The sequence below is a fragment of the Bombina bombina genome, chromosome 2, assembly GCF_027579735.1.
Source record: "Bombina bombina isolate aBomBom1 chromosome 2, aBomBom1.pri, whole genome shotgun sequence".
In the NCBI taxonomy this organism is placed as follows: domain Eukaryota; kingdom Metazoa; phylum Chordata; class Amphibia; order Anura; family Bombinatoridae; genus Bombina; species Bombina bombina.
The window spans coordinates 505,828,799-505,850,011 of NC_069500.1; the positions used below are offsets into that span (position 1 = coordinate 505,828,799).

Here is a 21,213-nt window from a genome sequence, read left to right on the forward strand (position 1 = left end):
GGTCTTGTCTCAGAGGCAGAGGCCAAGGTGGAAAGGATGACATGTCCACCAGGTCTGCATACCAGGTCCTGCGTGGCCACGCAGGAGCGATCAAGATCACCGATGCTCTCTCCTGTTTGATTTTGGCAATCAGTCGAGGGAGCAGAGGAAACGGTGGAAACACATAAGCCAGGTTGAAGAACCACGGTGCTGCTAGAGCATCTATCAGCGTCGCTTCTGGGTCCCTGGACCTGGATCCGTAACAAGGAAGCTTGGCGTTCTGGCGAGACGCCATGAGATCCAATTCTGGTGTGCCCCAACAATGAACCAATTGAGCAAACACCTCCGGATGGAGTTCCCACTCCCCCGGATGAAAAGTCTGACGATTTAGAAAATCCGCCTCCCAGTTCTCTACACCTGGGATATGGATCGCTGATAGATGGCAAGAGTGAGTCTCTGCCCAGAGAATTATCTTGGAGACTTCTAACCTCGCTAGGGAGCTCCTGGTCCCCCCTTGATGGTTGATGTAAGCCACAGTCGTGATGTTGTCCGACTGAAATCTGATGAACCTCAGTGTTGCTAACTGAGGCCAAGCTAGAAGAGCATTGAATATTGCTCTCAACTCCAGAATATTTATTGGGAGGAGTTTCTCCTCCTGAGTCCACGATCCCTGAGCCTTCAGGGAATTCCAGACTGCACCCCAACCTAGAAGGCTGGCATCTGTTGTTACAATTGTCCAATCTGGCCTGCGAAAAGGTCATACCTTTGGACAGATGGACCCGAGATAGCAACCAGAGAAGAGAATCTCTGGTCTCTTGATCCAGATTTAGCAGAGGGGACAAATCTGTGTAATCCCCATTCCACTGACTGAGCATGCATAATTGCAGCGGTCTGAGATGTAGGCGCGCAAATGGCACTATGTCCATCGCCGCTACCATTAAGACGATCACTTCCATGCACGGAGCCACTGAAGGGCGCGGAATGTAGTGAAGAACACGGCAGGAATTTAGAAGCTTTGATAACCTGGACTCCGTCAGGTAAATTTTCATTTCTACAGAATCTATCAGAGTTCCTAGGAAGGAAACCCTTGTGAGGGGTGATAGAGAACTCTTTCCCTCGTTCACTTTCCACCCATGCGACATCAGAAATGCCAACACTATGTCCGTATGAGATTTGGAAGTTTGACGCATGTATCAGGATGTCGTCTAGATAAGGGGCCACTGCTATGCCCCGTGGTCTTAGGACCGCCAGAAGAGACCCCAGAACCTTTGTAAAAATTCTTGGGGCTGTAGCTAACCCGAAGGGAAGAGCCACAAACTGGTAATGCCTGTCTAGAAAGGCAAACCTTAGGAACCGATGATGATCTTTGTGAATTGGTATGTGAAGGTAAGCATCCTTCAAATCCACTGTGGTCATGTACTGACCCTCCTGGATCATAGGTAGGATTGTCCGAATAGTTTACATTTTGAACGATGGAACTCTGAGGAATTTGTTTAAGATCTTTAGATCCAAAATTGGTCTGAAGGTTCCCTCTTTTTTGGGAACCACAAACAGATTTGAATAAAATCCCTGATCTTGTTCCATCTGTGGAACTGGATGGATCACTCCCATTATTAGGAGGTCTTGCACACAGCGTAAGAATGCCTCTTTCTTTATCTGGTTTACAGATAAACTCAAAAGGAGAAATCTCCCTTGTGGGGGGGAAGCTTTGAAGTCCAGAAGATATCCCTGAGATATGATCTCCAACGCCCAGGGATCCTGAACATCTCTTGCCCACGCCTGGGCGAAGAGAGAAAGTCTGCCCCCTACTAGATCCGTTGCCGGATAGGGGGCCGTTCCTTCATGCTGTCTTAGAGGCAGCAGCAGGCTTTCTGGCCTGCTTGCCTTTGCTCCAGGCCTGGTTAGATTTCCAGGCCGACTTGGATTGCGCAAAAGTTCCCTCTTGTTTTGTAGCAGAGGAAGTTGATGCTGCACCTGCCTTGAAGTTTCGAAAGGCACGAAAATTAGACTGTTTGGCCCTTGATTTGGCCCTGTCCTGAGGAAGGGTATGACTCTTACCTCCAGTAATGTCAGCAATAATTTCCTTCAAACCAGGCCCGAATAGGGTCTGCCCCTTGAAGGGAATGTTAAGTAATTTAGACTTTGAAGTCACGTCAGCTGACCAAGATTTAAGCCATAGCGCCCTACGCGCCTGGATGGCGAATCCAGAATTCTTAGCCGTTAGTTTAGTCAAATGAACAATGGCATCAGAAACAAAAGAATTAGCTAGCTTAAGTGTTCTAAGCTTGTCAAGTATTTCAGTCAATGGAGTAGCTGTCTGAAAGGCCTCTTCCAGAGACTCAAACAAGAACGCCGCAGCAGCAGTGACAGGAGCAATGCATGCAAGGGGCTGCAGGATAAAACCTTGTTGAATAAACATTTTCTTAAGGTAACCTAATTTTTTATCCATTGGATCTGAAAAAGCACAACTGTCCTCGACAGGGATAGTGGTACGCTTTGCTAAAGTAGAAACTGCTCCCTCCACCTTAGGGACCGTCTGCCATAAGTCCCGTGTGGTGGCGTCTATTGGAAACATTTTTCTAAAAATAGGAGGGGGGGGGTGGGGAAAACGGCACACCGGGTCTGTCCCACTCCTTAGTAATAATTTCTGTAAACCTTTTAGGTATTGGAAAAACGTCAGTACACACCGGCACCGCGTAGTATTTCTCCAGTCTACACAATTTCTCTGGCACTGCAATTGTGTCACAGTCATTCAGGAGCAGCTAAAACCTCTCCAAGCAACACCCGGAGGTTCTCAAGCTTAAATTTAAAAGTAGACATATCTGAATCAGGTTTCCCCGAGTCAGAGACGTCACCCACAGACTGAAGCTCTTCCTCAGCTTCTGCATATTGTGACGCAGTATCAGACATGGGCCTTAAAACATCTGCGCGCTCTGTATGACGTCTAACCCCAGAGCTATCGCGCTTTCCTCTGAATTCAGGCAGTCTGGCTAATACCGCTGACAGGGTATGATTGCCGCCATGTCCTGCAAAGTAATCGCTATGGGCGTCTTTGATGTACTTGGCGCCATTTTAGCGTGAGTCCCTTGAGCGGGAGTCAAAGGGTCCGACACGTGGGGAGAGTTAGTCGGCATAACTTCCCCCTCGTCAGAATCCTCTGGTGATAATTATTTTAAAGACAACAGCTGATCTTTATTGTTTAAAGTGAAATCAATACATTTAGTACACATTCTCCTATGGGGTTCCACCATGGCTTTTAAACATAATGAACAAGGAGTTTCCTCTATGTCAGACATGTTTATACAGACTAGCAATGAGACTAGCAAGCTTGGAAAACACTTTAAATCAAGTTAACAAGCAATATAAAAAAAACGTTACTGTGCCTTTAAGAGAAAAAATTTTGCCAAAATTTGAAATAACAGTGAAAAAACAGAATTTATGCTTACCTGATAAATTACTTTCTCCAACGGTGTGTACGGTCCACGGCGTCATCCATAACTTGTGGGAATATTCTCTTCCCCAACAGGAAATGGCAAAGAGCACAGCAAAAGCTGTCCATATAGTCCCTCCTAGGCTCCGCCCACCACAGTCATTCGACCGACGGACAGGAGAAAAAAACAGGAGAAACTATAGGGTGCCGTGGTGACTGTAGTTAAAGAAAGAAATACATCAAACCTGATTAAAAAACCAGGGCGGGCCGTGGACCGGACACACGGTTGGAGAAAGTAATTTATCAGGTAAGCATAAATTCTGTTTTCTCCAACATTGGTGTGTCCGGTCCACGGCGTCATCCATAACTTGTGGGAACCAATACCAAAGCTTTTAGGACACGGATGAAGGGAGGGAGCCAATCAGGTTGCCTAAACGGAAGGCACCACGGCTTGCAAAACCTTTCTCCCAAAAATAGCCTCCGAAGAAGCAAAAGTATCAAATTTGTAGAATTTGGCAAAAGTGTGCAGGGAAGACCAAGTCGCTGCCTTACATATCTGATCAACAGAAGCCTCGTTCTTGAAGGCCCATGTGGAAGCCACAGCCCTAGTAGAGTGAGCTGTGATGCGTTCAGGAGGCTGCCGTCCGGCAGTCTCGTAGGCCAATCGGATGATGCTTTTCAGCCAAAAGGAAAGAGAGGTAGCAGTAGCTTTTTTACCTCTCCTCTTGCCAGACTAGACGACAAACAGAGAAGACGTTTGTCTGAAATCCTTTGTTGCTTCTAAATAGAACTTTAAAGCACGAACTACATCTAAATTGTGTAACAAACGTTCCTTCTTTGAAACTGGATTTGGACACAAAGAAGGCACAACTATTTCCTGGTTAATATTCTTGTTGGAAACAACCTTTGGAAGGAAACCAGGTTTAGTACGCAAAACAACCTTATCTGAATGGAACACCAGATAGGGCGGATTACACTGCAAAGCAGATAACTCAGAAACTCTTCTAGCAGAAGAAATAGCAACCAAAAACAGAACTTTCCAAGATAACATTTTGATATCTATGGAATGTAGAGGTTCAAACGGAACCCCTTGAAGAACTGAAAGAACTAAATTCAGACTCCAGGGAGGAGTCAAAGGTCTATAAACAGGCTTGATCCTGACCAAAGCCTGAACAAAAGCTTGATCAGGCACAGCTGCCAGTCGTTTGTGTAATAAGACAGATAAAGCAGAAATCTGTCCCTTTAGAGAACTCGCTGATAATCCCTTATCCAAACCTTCTTGGAGAAAGGAAAGGATCCTAGGAATTTTGATCTTACTCCATGAGAATCCCTTGGATTTACACCAACAGATATATCTTTTCCATATTTTATGGTAAATCTTTCTAGTTACAGGTTTTCTGGCTTGTATCAGAGTATCTATTACAGAATCCGAAAACCCACGCTTAGATAAAATCAAGCGTTCAATTTCCAAGCCGTTAGCTGAAGGGAAACTAGATTTGGATGGACCTTGTACTAGAAGATCCTGTCTCAAAGGTAGCTTCCATGGTGGAGCAGATGACATATTCACCAGGTCTGCATACCAAGTCCTGCGTGGCCACGCAGGAGCTATCAAGATCACAGAGGCCCTCTCCTGCTTGATCCTGGCTACCAGCCTGGGAATGAGAGGAAACGGTGGAAACACATAAGCTAGGTTGAAGGTCCAAGGCGCTACTAATTCATCCACTAGAGTCGCCTTGGGATCCCTGGATCTGGACCCGTAGCAAGGAACCTTGAAGTTCTGACGAGACGCCATCAGATCCATGTCTGGAATGCCCCATAATTGAGTCAACTGGGCAAAGATCTCCGGGTGGAGTTCCCACTCCCCCGGATGGAATGTCTGACGACTCAGATAATCCGCCTCCCAGTTTTCCATTCCTGGGATGTGGATCGCAGATAGGTGGCAGGAGTGATCCTCCGCCCATTTTATGATTTTGGTCACTTCTCTCATCGCCAGGGAACTCCTTGTTCCCCCCTGATGATTGATGTAAGCAACAGTCGTCATGTTGTCTGATTGGAATCTTATGAATCTGGCCTTTGCTAGTTGAGGCCAAGCCCTGAGAGCATTGAATATCGCTCTCAGTTCCAGAATGTTTATCAGGAGAAGAGACTCTTCCCGAGACCATAGCCCCTGAGCTTTCAGGGAGTCCCAGACCGCGCCCCAGCCCACTAGACTGGCGTCGGTCGTGACGATGACCCACTCTGGTCTGCGTTAACTCATTCCCTGGGACAGGTGGTCCTTGGTTAGCCACCAACGGAGTGAGTCTCTGGTCTTCTGATCTACTTGAATCACTGGAGACAAGTCTGTCTAGTCCCCATTCCACTGTTTCAGCATGCACAGTTGTAATGGTCTTAGATGAATTTGCGCAAAAGGAACTATGTCCATTGCTGCAACCATCAACCCTACTACTTCCATGCACTGAGCTATGGAAGGACGTGGAACAGAATGAAGAACTTGACAAGCGTTTAGAAGTTTTGACTTTCTGACATCTGTCAGGAAAATCTTAATTTCTAAAGAATCTATTATTGTCCCCAAGAAAGGAACTCTTGTCGACGGAGACAGGGAACTTTTTTCTATGTTCACTTTCCATCCGTGAGATCTGAGAAAGGCCAGAACGATGTCTGTGTGAGCCTTTGCCTTTGAAAGAGACGACGCTTGTATCAGAATGTCGTCCAAGTAAGGTGCCACTGCAATGCCCCTTGGTCTTAGAACCGCTAGAAGGGACCCGAGTACCTTTGTGAAAATCCTTGGAGCAGTGGCTAGCCCGAATGGGAGAGCCACAAACTGGTAATGTTTGTCCAGAAAGGCGAACCTTAGGAACTGATGATGATCTTTGTGGATAGGAATATGTAGATACGCATCCTTTAGATCCACGGTAGTCATAAATTGACCCTCCTGGATTGTAGGTAAAATCGTTCGAATGGTTTCCATTTTGAACGATGGCACTCTGAGAAATTTGTTTAGGATCTTTAAATCCAGAATTGGTCTGAAAGTTCCCTCTTTTTTGGGAACTACAAACAGATTTGAGTAAAACCCCATTCCTTGTTCCACGGTTGGAACTGGGTGTATCACTCCCATTTTTAACAGGTCTTCTACACAATGTAAGAATGCCTGTCTCTTTATTTGGTTTGAAGATAAGTGATACATGTGGAACCTTCCCCTTGGGGGTAGTTCCTTGAATTCCAGAAGATAACCCTGAGAAACTTATTTCTAGTGCCCAGGGATCCTGAACATCTCTTGCCCAAGCCTGAGCGAAGAGAGAGAGTCTGCCGCCTACTAGATCCGGTCCCGGATCGGGGGCTACTCCTTCATGCTGTTTTGTTAGCAGCAGCAGGCTTCTTGGCCTGCTTACCCTTGTTCCAGCCTTGCATCGGTTTCCAAGCTGGTTTGATTTGCGAAGCATTACCCTCTTGTCTAGAGGCTGCAGAGTTGGAGGCCGGTCCGTTCCTGAAATTGCGAAAGGAACGAAAATTAGACTTATTCTTGGCTTTGAAAGGCCTATCTTGTGGGAGGGCGTGGCCCTTACCCCCAGTGATGTCTGAGATAATCTCTTTCAATTCTGGCCCAAAAAGAGTTTTATCCTTGAAGGGGATATTAAGCAATTTTGTCTTGGAAGATACATCCGCTGACCAAGACTTTAGCCAGAGCGCTCTGCGCGCCACAATTGCAAACCCAGAATTTTTCGCCTCTAATCTAGCTAACTGCAAAGCGGCATCTAAAATAAAGGAATTAGCTAACTTAAGTGCGTGAATTCTGTCCATAACCTCCTCATACGGAGTCTCTCTACTGAGCGACTTTTCTAGTTCCTCGAACCAGAACCACGCTGCTGTAGTGACAGGAATAATGCACGAAATAGGTTGCAGGAGGTAACCTTGCTGTACAAAAATCTTTTTAAGCAAACCCTCCAATTTTTTATCCATAGGATCTTTGAAAGCACAATTATCCTCGATAGGAATAGTAGTGCGCTTAGCTAGTGTAGAAACTGCCCCCTCGACCTTAGGGACTGTCTGCCATAAGTCCTTTCTGGGGTCGACCATAGGAAATAATTTCTTAAATATAGGAGGGGGGACAAAAGGTATACCAGGCTTCTCCCACTCCTTATTCACTATGTCCGCCACCCGCTTGGGTATAGGAAAAGCGTCGGGGTGCACCGGAACCTCTAGGAACTTGTCCATCTTGCACAATTTTTCTGGAATGACCAGGTTGTCACAATCATCCAGAGTAGATAGCACCTCCTTAAGCAGTGCACGGAGATGCTCTAATTTAAATTAAAATGTCACAACATCAGGTTCTGCCTGTTGAGAAATTTTACCTGAATCAGAAATTTCCCCATCTGACAAAACCTCCCTCATGGCCACTTCAGATTGGTGTGAGGGTATGACAGAGCAATTATCATCAGCGCCCTCCTGCTCTACAGTGTTTAAAACAGAGCAATCGCGATTTCTCTTAAATGCAGGCATTTTGGATAAAATATTTGCTATGGAGTTATCCATTACTGCCGTCAATTGTTGCATAGTAACAAGCATTGGCGCGCTAGAAGTACTAGGGGTCTCCTGCGTGGGCAAAACTGGTGTAGACACAGAAGGAGATGATGTAGAACTATGTCTACTCCCTTCATCTGATGAATCATCTTGGGCAACTTTACTATCTGTGGCAGTACTGTCCTTACTTTGTTTGGACGCTATGGCACAATTATCACACAATTTTGAAGGGGGAGACACATTGGCTTCCATACATACAGAACATAGTTTATCTGAAGGCACAGACATGTTAAACAGGCTTAAACTTGTCAATAAAGTACAAAAACATAATTTATGCTTACCTGATAAATTTATTTCTCTTGTAGTGTAGTCAGTCCACGGGTCATCCATTACTTATGGAATATATCTCTTCCCAACAGGAAGCTGCAAGAGGATCACCCAAGCAGAGCTGCTATATAGCTCCTCCCCTCACATGTCATATTCAGTCATTCGACCAAAGCAGACGAGAAAGGAGAAACCATAGGGTGCAGTGGTGACTGGAGTTTAATTAAAATTTAGATCTGCCTTAAAGACAGGGCGGGCCGTGGACTGACTACACTACAAGAGAAATAAATTTATCAGGTAAGCATAAATTATGTTTTCTCTTGTTAAGTGTAGTCAGTCCACGGGTCATCCATTACTTATGGAATACCAATACCAAAGCTAAAGTACACGGATGAAGGGAGGGACAAGGCAGGAACATTAAACAGAAGGAACCACTGCCTGAAGTACCTTTCTCCCAAAAATAGCCTCCGAAGAAGCAAGTGTCAAATTTGTAAAATTTTGAAAAGGTGTGAAGCGAAGACCAAGTCGCAGCCTTGCAAATCTGTTCAACAGAGGCCTCATTTTTAAAGGCCCAGGTGGAAGCCACAGCTCTAGTAGAATGAGCTGTAATCCTTTCAGGAGGCTGCTGTCCAGCAGTATCATAGGCTAAACGTATTATGCTACGAAGCCAAAAAGAGAGAGAGGTAGCCGAAGCCTTTTGACCTCTTCTCTGTCCAGAGTAAACGACAAACAGGGAAGAAGTTTGACGAAAATCTTTAGTTGCCTGCAAATAGAACTTCAGGGCACGGACTACGTCCAGATTATGCAAAAGTCGTTCCTTCTTTGAAGAAGGGTTAGGACACAGTGATGGAACAACAATCTCTTGATTGATATTCCTGTTAGTAACTACCTTAGGTAAGAACCCAGGTTTAGTACGCAGAATTACCTTGTCTGAATGAAAAAATCAGATAAGGAGAATCACAATGTAAGGCAGATAACTCAGAGACTCTTCGAGCCGAGGAAATAGCCATCAAAAACAAAACCTTCCAGGATAACAGCTTGATATCAATGGAATGAAGGGGTTCAAATGGAACGCCTTGAAGAACATTAAGAACTAAGTTTAAGCTCCACGGCGGAGCAACAGTCTTAAACACAGGCTTAATCCTAGTTAAAGCCTGACAAAAAGCCTGAACGTCTGGAACTTCAGCCAGACGTTTGTGTAGAAGAATAGACAGAGCAGAAATCTGTCCCTTTAACGAACTAGCAGATAAGCCCTTTTCTAAACCCTCTTGTAGAAAGGACAATATCCTAGGAATCCTAACCTTACTCCATGAGTAACTCTTGGATTCGCACCAATATAAATATTTACGCCATATCTTATGGTAAATTTTTCTGGTAACAGGCTTCCTAGCCTGTATTAAGGTATCAATAACCGACTCCGAGAAGCCACGCTTTGATAGGATCAAGCGTTCAATCTCCATGCAGTCAGCCTCAGAGAAATTAGATTTGGATGGTTGAAAGGACCCTGAATTAGAAGGTCCTGTCTCAGAGGCAGAGACCACGGTGGACAGGAGGACATGTCCACTAGGTCTGCATACCAGGTCCTGCGTGGCCACGCAGGCGCTATCAGAATCACCGAAGCTATCTGCTGTTTGATCTTGGCAATCAAACGAGGAAGCATCGGGAATGGTGGAAACACATAAGCCATGTTGAAGACCCAAGGGGCTGTCAGAGCATCTATCAGCATCGCTCCAGGGTCCCTGGACCTGGATCCGTAACAAGGAAGCTTGGCGTTCTGGCGAGACGCCATGAGATCCAGATCTGGTTTGCCCCAACGATGAATCAGTTGAGCAAAGACCTCCGGATGAAGTTCCCACTCCCCCGGATGAAAAGTCTGGCGACTTAGAAAATCCGCCTCCCAGTTCTCCACGCCTGGGATGTAAATCGCTGACAGGTGGCAAGAGTGAGACTCTGCCCAGCGAATTATCTTTGAGACTTCCAACATCACTAGGGAACTTCTGGTTCCCCCTTGATGATTGATGTAAGCCACAGTCATGATGTTGTCCGACTGAAATCTGATGAACCTCAGAGTTGCTAACTGAGGCCAAGCTAGGAGAGCATTGAATATTGCTCTTAATTCCAGAATATTTATTGGGAGGAGTTTCTCCTCCTGAGTCCATAATCCCTGAGCTTTCAGGGAGTTCCAGACTGCGCCCCAGCCTAGAAGGCTGGCGTCTGTTGTTACAATCGTCCAGTCTGGCCTGCGAAAGGTCATACCCTTGGACAGATGTGGCCGAGAAAGCCACCATAGAAGAGAATCTCTGGTCTCTTGATCCAGATTTAGTAGGGGGGACAAATCTGAGTAATCCCCTTCCACTGACTTAGCATGCACAATTGCAGCGGTCTGAGATGCAGGCGCGCAAATGGTACTATGTCCATTGCCGCTACCATTAAGCCGATTACTTCCATGCACTGAGCTACTGACGGGTAACCTTGAAAGATGAAATCTCCCTCGTGGAGGAGAAGTTTTGAAGTCCAGGAGATGTCCCTGAGATATGATCTCCAACGCCCAGGGATCCTGGACATCTCTTGCCCAAGCCTGGGCGAAGAGAGAAAGTCTGCCCCCCACTAGATCCGTTTCCGGATAGGGGGCCCTCTCTTCATGCTGTCTTGGGGGCAGCAGCAGGTTTCTTGGCCTGCTTGCCCTTGTTCCAGGACTGGTTAACTTTCCAGCCCTGCCTGTAACGAGCAACAGCTCCTTCCTGTTTTGGAGCGGAGGAAGTTGATGCTGCTCCTGCCTTGAAGTTACGAAAGGCACGAAAATTAGACTGTTTGGCCTTTGATTTGGCCCTGTCCTGAGGTAGAGCATGGCCCTTACCTCCCGTAATGTCAGCAATAATTTCTTTCAAGCCGGGCCCGAATAAGGTCTGCCCTTTGAAAGGAATATTAAGCAGTTTAGATTTAGAAGTCACGTCAGCTGACCAGGATTTAAGCCATAGCGCTCTGCGCGCTTGGATGGTGAATCCGGAGTTCTTAGCCGTAAGTTTGGTTACATGTACGACGGCATCAGAAACAAATGCGTTAGCTAGCTTAAGAGCTTTAAGCTTGTTCATAATTTCATCCAATGGAGCTGTGCGAATGGCCTCTTCCAGAGACTCAAACCAGAATGCCGCCGCAGCAGTGACAGGCGCAATGCATGCAAGGGGCTGTAAGATAAAACCTTGTTGAACAAACATTTTCTTAAGGTAACCCTCTAATTTCTTATCCATTGGATCTGAAAAGGCACAACTATCCTCCACCGGGATAGTGGTACGCTTAGCTAAAGTAGAAACTGCTCCCTCCACCTTAGGGACCGTCTGCCGTAAGTCTTGTGTGGTGGCGTCTATAGGAAACATTTTCCTAAATATGGGAGGAGGGGAAAAAGGCACACCAGGTCTATCCCACTCCTTGCTAATAATCTCTGTAAGCCTTTTAGGTATAGGAAACACGTCAGTACACACCGGTACCGCATAGTATCTATCCAACCTACATAATTTTTCTGGAATTGCAACCGTGTTACAATCATTCAGAGCCGCTAATACCTCCCCTAGAAATATGCGGAGGTTCTCAAGCTTAAATTTAAAATTAGAAATCTCTGAATCCAGTCTCCCTGGATCAGATCCGTCACCCACAGAATGAAGCTCTCCGTCTTCACGTTCTGCAAACTGTGACGCAGTATCTGACATGGCTCTCACCTCATCCGCGCGCTCTGTCCTTAACCCAGAGCTATTGCGCTTGCCTCTTAATTCTGGCAATTTAGATAATACTTCTGTCATAACAGTAGCCATGTCTTGCAAAGTGATTTGTAAGGGCCTCCCTGATGTACTTGGCGCCACAAAATCACGCACCTCCTGAGCGGGAGGCGAAGGTACTGACACGTGAGGAGAGTTAGACGGCATAACTTCCCCCTCGTTGTCTGGTGATAATTTCTTTACATGTAAAGATTGACTTTTATTTAAAGTAGCATCAATGCAATTAGTACACAAATTTCTATTGGGCTCCACATTGGCCTTTAAACATAGTGAACAAAGAGATTCATCTGTGTCAGACATGTTTAAACAGACTAGCAATGAGACTAGCAAGCTTGGAAATACTTTTCTAAATAAATTTACAAGCAATATAAAAAACGCTACTGTGCCTTTAAGAAGCACAAAAAGCATGACAGAAGTATTATCTAAATTGCCAAAATAGTTATAGCAACCAATTTTTCACAGTAAATGTATTAAGTTAGCAAAGGATTGCACCCACCAGCAAATGGATGATTAACCCCTTAGTACCCAAAAACGGATAACAATTATATAATTAACGTTTTTCTCACAGTCAAAACACACTGTCACAGGTCTGCTGTGACTGATTACCTCCCTCAAAATGAATTTTGAAGACCCCTGAGCTCTCTAGAGACGATCTGGATCATGGAGGATGAAATAGACAGATTGTGACTGAATTTTTACTGCGCAAAAAAGCGCTAAAATAGGCCCCTCCCACTCATATTACAACAGTGGGGAAGCTCAGTTAACTGTTTCTATGCAGAAAACAAAGATGGCCATGTGGTAAAAATCATGCCCCAATAAGTTTTATCACCAAGTACCTCACAAAAAACGATTAACATGCCAGTAAACGTTTTAAACATACATTTGAAAAGTTATGAAGTGTTATTAATAAGCCTGCTACCAGTCGCTTTTACTGCAGTTAAGGCTCATACATTATTTCAGTATTAACAGTATTTTCAGAGTCAATTCCATTCCTTAGAAAAATACATTCAGTGTACACACACTCATCAGCCTAATACCAGTCGCTATCACTGCATTTAAGGCTGAACTTACTTTACAATGGTATCAGCAGTATTTTCTCAGACAATTCCATTCCTCAGAAAAATAATTTACTGCACATACCTCATTTGCAGGGGGGCCCTGCATGCTATTCCCCTTCTCTGAAGTTACCTCACTCCTCAGATGAGAACAGCCAGTGGATCTTAGTTACGTCTGCTAAGATCATAGAAAACGCAGGCAGATTCTTCTTCTAATGCTGCCTGAGAATAAACAGCACACTCCGGTGCCATTTAAAATAACAAACTTTTGATTGTAGAAATAAACTAAGTTAAAAAACACCACAGACCTCTCACAGCGACCTATCTTTAGTTAGGCTGCAAGAGAATGACTGAATATGACATGTGAGGGGAGGAGCTATATAGCAGCTCTGCTTGGGTGATCCTCTTGCAGCTTCCTGTTAGGAAGAGATATATTCCATAAGTAATGGATGACCCGTGGACTGACTACACTTAACAAGAGAAATAGTACACTCCGGTACCATTTAAAAACCATAAACTTTTGATTGAAGAAAAAACTAACTATATTTTACCACTTTCCTCTAACCACCTCCAGCTATGTTGAGAGCTTGCAAGAGAATGACTGGATATGGCAGTTAGGTGAGGAGCTATATAGCAGCTCTGCTGTGGGTGATCCTCTTGCAACTTCCTGTTGGGAAGGAGAATATCCCACAAGTAATGGATGATCCGTGGACTGGATACACCTAACAAGAGAAATCGTGTTTCTAAAACAGGTTGAGATCTGTGCATATCATAAAAGGGCTAAATAATTAAAAATAGTTTGCATAAAAAAAACTGTTTAAAAATTGCTGGCGAGTATTTTAAAATAATTTTCAAAAATAAGCAACATTTATTACATAGCTAAGCTACCTGGGGCAGCCAACTCCACCTTCCCTTATCAGTGTTTAGACACAGGCATTGTATTTCAATGAGTTCACAGCTTCTAGGTATGCTCCAGCAGATAATCCCTATTCACTTTCACATTCTACCAAAAGCAACCATAAACATAGATGCAGCCATAAAAAGGAATTGTGTCGGGGGAGTTAGAGCTTTACAATTCAGAAACTAAAAAGAAAGGGTTAATGGCGAGGCACTGCAGTATAAATTTGCAGGTAAAGTACATTTTATTATATTTTGTCCCTAACCCAACTTGTTTTATGTCCCCTTAAGTTTTGAGTTTGATTTACAATACTTTAGAAATAAAGTAGAAAATATAATACTCTGAAAACAACAGATGGAAAAAAAAAAGTAATGGGTACGTGACAAAAGTTACTAATAATATATTTTTGAACTCCATGTGCACTTACACTCCATTTCCTTTCCATGTCCAAACTGTGGCAGGCTGCAGAGACAGGAAGAAATAAATTAAAGACAGCATGTTAAAAGTTGTTCAAGGGGCCTCAGCAACTGAATTGCAGTGCTGATATATGTATGCAAGGGACAGTGTACAATAAAATGTTGTCCCTTTTGATTTGGTCCCAATGATCCCTTTTATCTGTTGTAGTGTATTAAATTGTTTATAAATATGTACTTTATTTATTAACTTTATTTTGCCATTTGAAATAGCCAATTTTACCTATGGTATCCCTACCTGTACTGACAAAATTAAAATATACTTAAGTATAGGCTTTAAAAAAGCTGTGTAAACATAGCCAGCAAAATCATTTAACCCCCCCCCCCCCCCGTGGTGGATAGGAGAAATAAGTAATACAATGCTACATTTTCAAATTTGTTTTTGGTATACAGAGATAATATAAAGAAGCATGTGTGTGTACAGAAAGTGATGAAGGACACTTGATTTTCCTGAAAGCTCAACATATTTTAATGGGTTATGGTTTCAAAGAACAAAACAGCTATTCATATACAAAAATTAACCTAAATAAGCAATTTTTCATATATTTTATACTCTGCAGATGGTACAAGTAGATTTTACAGTATACTAAATAAGTATAGTGAATAGTTATCTTGAAAGCAATAATACTGCATACATGAGAAAATGATCCAAACGTACATAGCAACAGAGGCGTCATTCCTGTGAGCAGGTTATAAAACAGTGGAGAAGCAAGAGGATAATGCTACAAATATGAGATTAAAAGGCAATGAAGGAGAACGGTTTTGCAAGTGGGATGTAACTTAAAAAAGAAGAGAAAAATAAAAAACTATTTTATTAAGAGAGGAAATACTACTAGCAGTTGTATTTAGAAATGAAGAAAAGAATGAAAAGCCAGGTCACAGTGTTCAGGCAACAGATGAAAATAATAGATGGAGTGAAAACAGGAGCTTTAGCAAAGCTATCAAGTGTAAACATTACTAAAGGTTATTTGTGTCTGGTGTATTTATAGCTTACAGCTAAACAACTCTCTGATTCAGTAACTATTTTATTTATTTTTTTAAACTCCACCAGAACTAGTAATGCCTTCAAACGGGCAGAGTTTGAATACAGTAAGTCCTCGTTTAGCTTAAAAACTCAATCCGGTATGGACTAAATCATTCAGGGACGCATGTCTCTTTAAAAAAGATACAAATAGAGAGAAATATTTCAGTGAAAGAGTAATGTTAGAACTAAAAGATATTGTCTACATTTACATGTGCAAAGAGTGGTGGGTATATGGAAGAACAAATGGTGGCAATTCATTGGTGGGTATTGAAGATCACATGAATGTATCCTGTAGCCAAGTCAGATAGAATTGCTCAAGGCTTTAAAAAGGACAGTAAACTGCTGAGTACAACTACAATAGAATGGTTACTAATCACCATAATATTGGTTTTCCTCCTGTACCAGCAGCTGTCTTCAGAAACACTCTTATTTTAACTCCTTACAAGTATTTTAGTGAATCTCTGCATCTTCACACTGGGTGCAGCCACCTTGGAGCTACTATTTGTTATGCAACTTAAGCTCTGCAAAAAAGTAACAAATTCGTTCTATATGATGTGAGCTAAACAAAATTGAAAGGCGCAGCTGTCAAAAATCCAATAACATGACAGATCTGTTAATGTGCACTGCTTATGCGACAGGATGCAGCAATACACAAGCTGCAAGATGGCGGCGTCCAGTATAAAATGCAGAGCTTTAGTAGCTGGCTTTGATAATGAGTTAAAATAAGAGAACGGCTTTAAAGAGAGCTGCAGGTACAGGAGGGAAAACAATACTAGGGTGGGTAGTAACTGTGCTACTGTAGTTGTACTCAGCTGTTTAATGTCTGTTTAAAGGGATATTAAACAACATTTTATTTCATTTCAATGTAAAATGTTTAAAGGGACACTGAACCCAAATTTTTTCTTTCATGATTCAGATAGAGCATGCAAATTTAAGCAACTTTCTAATTTACTTCTATTATGAATTTTTCTTCATTCTCTTGCTTTCTTTATTTGAAAAAGAAGGCATCTAAGCTATTTTTTTCGTTCAGGACCATGGAAAGCACTTGTTTATTAGTGGGTGAATTTATCCACCAATCAGCAAGAACAACACAGTGTGTTCACCAAAAATGGGCCGGCATCTAAACTTACATTCTTGCATTTCAAATAAAGATACCAAGAGAATTAAGAAAATTTGATAATAGGAGTAAATTAGAAAGTTGCTTAAAATTGCATGCTCTATCTGAATCACAAAACAAATTTGGGTTCAGTGTCCCCATCTGATTCAGATAGGGCATGACATTTTAAGCAATTTTCTAATTTACTCCTATTATCAAATTTTCTTAATTCTCTTGGTATCTTTATTTGAAATGCAAGAATGTAAGTTTAGATGCCGGCCCATTTTTGGTGAACAACCTGGGTTGTTCTTGCTAATTGGTGGATACATTCATCTACCAATAAAAAAGTGCTGTCCAGAGACTGAACTAATAAAAAATCTTAGATGCCTTTTTTAAATAAAGATAGCAAGAGAACGAAGAAAAATTGATAATAGGAGTAAAGTAGAAAGTTGCTTAAAATTAAATGCTCTATCTGAATCATGAAAGAAAAAATTTGGGTTCAGTGTCCCTTTAATTAAGAAAAATAAAACATGAATATATTGCCCCATTTATTCATACGGAATATATACAGTATGCAAGACAGAGGAGAATGGGTTTGGAATTAAGAGAGAGTGGTGTTCTTTTCCCTTTTTATTTTAATTTTATTTTCCCCTTGATGTAGGTCAAGAGAAAGTTTTTGTTTAAGGGATGTGTGATCAGAGCGTACATCACTGAGTGGGGTAAAAGGTAAAAATCTGAGGTTTGAAAAGAGATAATTTCTTTCGTTTCTCCATATGATAACGTGTATACATAAAAATTATATTATACTGTGCTTATTTTGAATTCATGCTACAGATACGGATTGTATTATTGTATATTATTAAAATTCATTATGTAACAGTATAACTTTGTAGTTTGTATTTTTGTGAATATTGGCTAATATGAAGACTGATGTACAATCTTTTCTTTTATTATTACTTATTTCATTTTGTTTGTCACATGATATTGTCTTTCAAACCACAATAAAAAAGGATAAAAAAATAAATAAATAAAACATTGCAATACAAATGTTTGTATTTTTTTGACTACTTTTTCTGTAGAATACCTCTGAAAAGTGTATTTATTCCACTTCGTCCCAGAGAGGTTCGTGTGCTTTCATGATACTTAAGTACAAGGAAATGTACCCAAATCTGAAACATTCTACACAGAGACTGGTGAACTCAAGCATCACAAGCATATTCCCATCCATCCCCAACTGGCCACAAATAGGGAGACCAGCAATATGGATTCAAGTTGGGTTTTTTTTTTGTTTTTTTTTAGATGATGAGTATACCCGAATTGCTCTTGATTTGCAAAACCTTGTAAACTGGGCTAACAAAACCACAGTGTTAAATGTTTTATAACATATTTTGCAATGCAGTTCATGATAGCTGATATAAGCTTGAAGGGATACTAAACCCAAATTTTTTTTTCCACGATAAAGATAGCCACTAATAAGCAAGAGTAACCAAGGTTCTGAACCAAAAATGGTCCGGCTCCTAAGCTTTACATCCCTGCTTTTAAAATAAAGATAGCAAGAGAATGAAGAAAAAAAAATATGAGTAAATTAGAAAGTTGATTAAAATTGCATGTTCTATCGGATTCATTAAAGAAGAAAAAAAATTGAAGTTTAGTATCCCTTTAATAGGAAGTGGAGTTATTGGGCCAAGAAATCATTAGCTGCTATCAAACGCTATATTTTTGTTCACTCACCAGTTTGTTGGGGTATCTCATAAGCACTGGCTGTACTGGGACACCGGCCACAAAAGCACCTACAATACAGGAAAGATGTAAGACACAATAGGAGGGATAAAGTACCAATACAATAAATATATTTGTAAATGGGTGGCTATCACTAGGTATAAGCCATTTTACGTGCAGTACATGAACTAATATCAAAGCATAGTCCTCTCAGGTTCTTACCTGGTTTAAATTTCAGTAACACTTTGCCATTGCCATTAGTTCCCTCTGGGAAAAACAACACCTGGAAAAAACAAAATGAAGAGATGAAAAGATACCAAAGCTAGAAAAAGACCCAGCCACAAATATAGACAGAGAAAAAGAATATGTGTTGAGAGTGGACTTGAGACAATATTAAATGCATTTGTCCTACCTGAGGCCACTCTCCTTTTGAGGTTGCTCGTCTCTTTACCTCTTCTACCACCTTCTTCCGAGAGGCTGGATCATGACGGGAAACCATGATGGATTGATTGAAACGGAGCAGAGCTAAGAGCAAAGAATGAATACTAAAATTCTGACTACAATATTAAGCACTGCTCCATGTCCTGATGTGCATTACCCTACTATCTATCCACTAAAGCAACATAAGAAGCCTTGTGTTCACATGCACTATATAAACCTATTTACCTAAAATAAGTCTTAATTCTGCTCACCTCCTATGACAGGAATGTTGAGGTTCTCCACACGAGACACCACTGATGGAAGGTCACACACCACAGTGACAATGGGATCGAAGAAGGTGGAGTGAGGGGCCACGACCAGAAGTGGGGCCTCTGAACTGAGAGCACGACGGCCACGGATGGTGATCCAGTGGAAACCACACATGAAGAACATGGTGCGGCTCAGGAGATAAATTAGGTGATGTAGGATACTGTGCACAGGGGGAGGAGATACACAGGATGGGTGCAACAAAAAGAAAAAGTAGGAGATGAAAAACAAAAGTGTAAAAATGAACATGCTGTGTTACAGAAATGATGACATCTGCCTATTTATGCACCTAGCACCTCATGTTTATTTAATTTAAAAAATAAAAATAAGAAGGCGGCCAACAAATTTTTATTTTTTGCACTTTGCAAGATTGGAGGACTTACACTCGCCTGTGTCGGATTGGTCGGCTGAGTTCTTCCTCTGTGAGCCCAGCCACTCGCAATGCAGCAATAGGCCACATGAGGAAAAGGAAGATTGCAGCCAGCAAGAAACGCAGGGGGAATAGTATTGGACCCAAGATATAAAACTGCAAAAAAAAAAAAAACAAGAAGGACAAATTATAAATTTATACAGGGAACGTTCATTGGAATAAAAGTTCTATAGTCAGAGGCATCAAACATAAAAGGACTATTTAATACAGTAGAATTGAATAATTGACAAATACACAAAACACTTTAAATTTGAAATGAGCAGTAAAATAGTTCCCTCCCCCTGTATCATGTGAGCCTTCAGCCAATCACAAAATTGAATATATGTATATACTGTGCACTTTTGCACAAGTTCAGTAGGAGCTGGAGCCTCAGAAAGTGTGCATATAAAAAAGTGCACATTTTTATTATGGAAGTATATTGGAAAGTTTTTTTTAAATTCAATGCTTTATCTAAATCCTAAAACTGTACAGCGATGGCAAACTGCAGCGTTTTTAAAAAAAACACGGTAGTCTGCATGTAAGGAGTAAAATAAAAAAGGTACATAAATTAATGATTTTTAATTTAACGTGCTAAAACGTACCTTTATTTTATTTCTCTTTCTACTAACATAACCCTTCTGGCCGCCCACCGCAAAGCTAATTATTTTTAAAGAGGTGACGTTTCTACCTCTCCTCCAATAGCTGTGCTAACCATACTGCAATGAACCATTCAGTGCCATATGACTAGCACCTAGAGAGGTGGTCATGTGGGGGGGGGGGGGAGTGGGGTGTTACATCCTTAAATGTAAATTTTGATGCTAAAAATAGGGGCACTTTAATTCATCAAAATTTACATTTCACTCCTGTTGTGAAAAAATACTTACCCTTTAATCTTCACAGCAGCTCCAGCTTCCTCCACCCGTTGCAAAGCCTCTTCCTGGGTCTAAAATAAGGAATTTGGTTTCCTCCAATCACGGAGTTGAATCAGACACCGATTCCCCTGGGGGGGGGGAAGCTGCGATTGGAGTATAACCTATCCATCATTTCTGACATCAGAAATGGCTTGCGACGACCGGAGGAAGCTGGAGCTGCTGTGAAGATTAAAAAGGTAAGTTTTTTTCACAACAGGAGTGAAATGTAAATTTTGATGAATTAAAGTGCCCCTGTTTTTAATCGAATTTTTAAAAACCAGGCACTAAAGTATCAAAATTTACGTTCACTTTGAAAAAGGACAGAAAACACCTTGTAATTAGTTTTTTTTCTGCAGTCTTCCAATAGATTAACATATTAGCCGAGTCTGAACATTATTATAACAGATTAACACCTTGTTTGTTGCAATTGCATTTCAACACCACCCACCACTTTCCGTATCTGGAGAAGCCAAGGCGAAGGCAGGGCGTGCCACTGTCAGTGCCTTTCAAACTGGGGTTGGGACCCCCAGGAGGTCCCTTAAAATGATTGCAGCTTCCCACAAGATTTGATAATGTACTGTGTGTATTTATGAGAAGAGGCAGGCACATAGCTAATGTTGCGGTTTGTTTTAATCAGTACAGACACAGATTACACAAGATACGCATTTCTAAAAAATAAATTACGAGAGAATGAACTAAGGTGTATTCAAATATAACCTTTAAATCAAGGGAGGGTTGGGGAGTTCAACAAGAACTCTTCCGATGTGGTTTTAAATGCACCAGCATTGGATTTGTTTGCAAGTCATGGAGATGTGGGTTGTTTCTATTTTACTTTAATTAGAATATGAACAATTAACATA

At 41.8% G+C, this 21,213-nt stretch overlaps 1 protein-coding gene across 1 annotated transcript in view; it reads right to left on the reverse strand.

Moving 5' to 3' along the window:
* The window catches only part of LPCAT4 (lysophosphatidylcholine acyltransferase 4), a 57,841-nt gene that overhangs the window by 14,488 nt on the left and 22,140 nt on the right, over window positions 1–21,213 (reverse strand). Inside the window, exons 2-7 of the mRNA XM_053702251.1 lie at window positions 19,417–19,559; window positions 18,979–19,196; window positions 18,699–18,811; window positions 18,509–18,569; window positions 18,299–18,357; window positions 14,402–14,436 (exon numbers count right to left, since the gene is read on the reverse strand). Of these exons, the coding sequence (XP_053558226.1) occupies window positions 14,402–14,436; window positions 18,299–18,357; window positions 18,509–18,569; window positions 18,699–18,811; window positions 18,979–19,196; window positions 19,417–19,559 (629 nt within the window). The remainder of the gene's footprint in view (window positions 1–14,401; window positions 14,437–18,298; window positions 18,358–18,508; window positions 18,570–18,698; window positions 18,812–18,978; window positions 19,197–19,416; window positions 19,560–21,213) is intronic.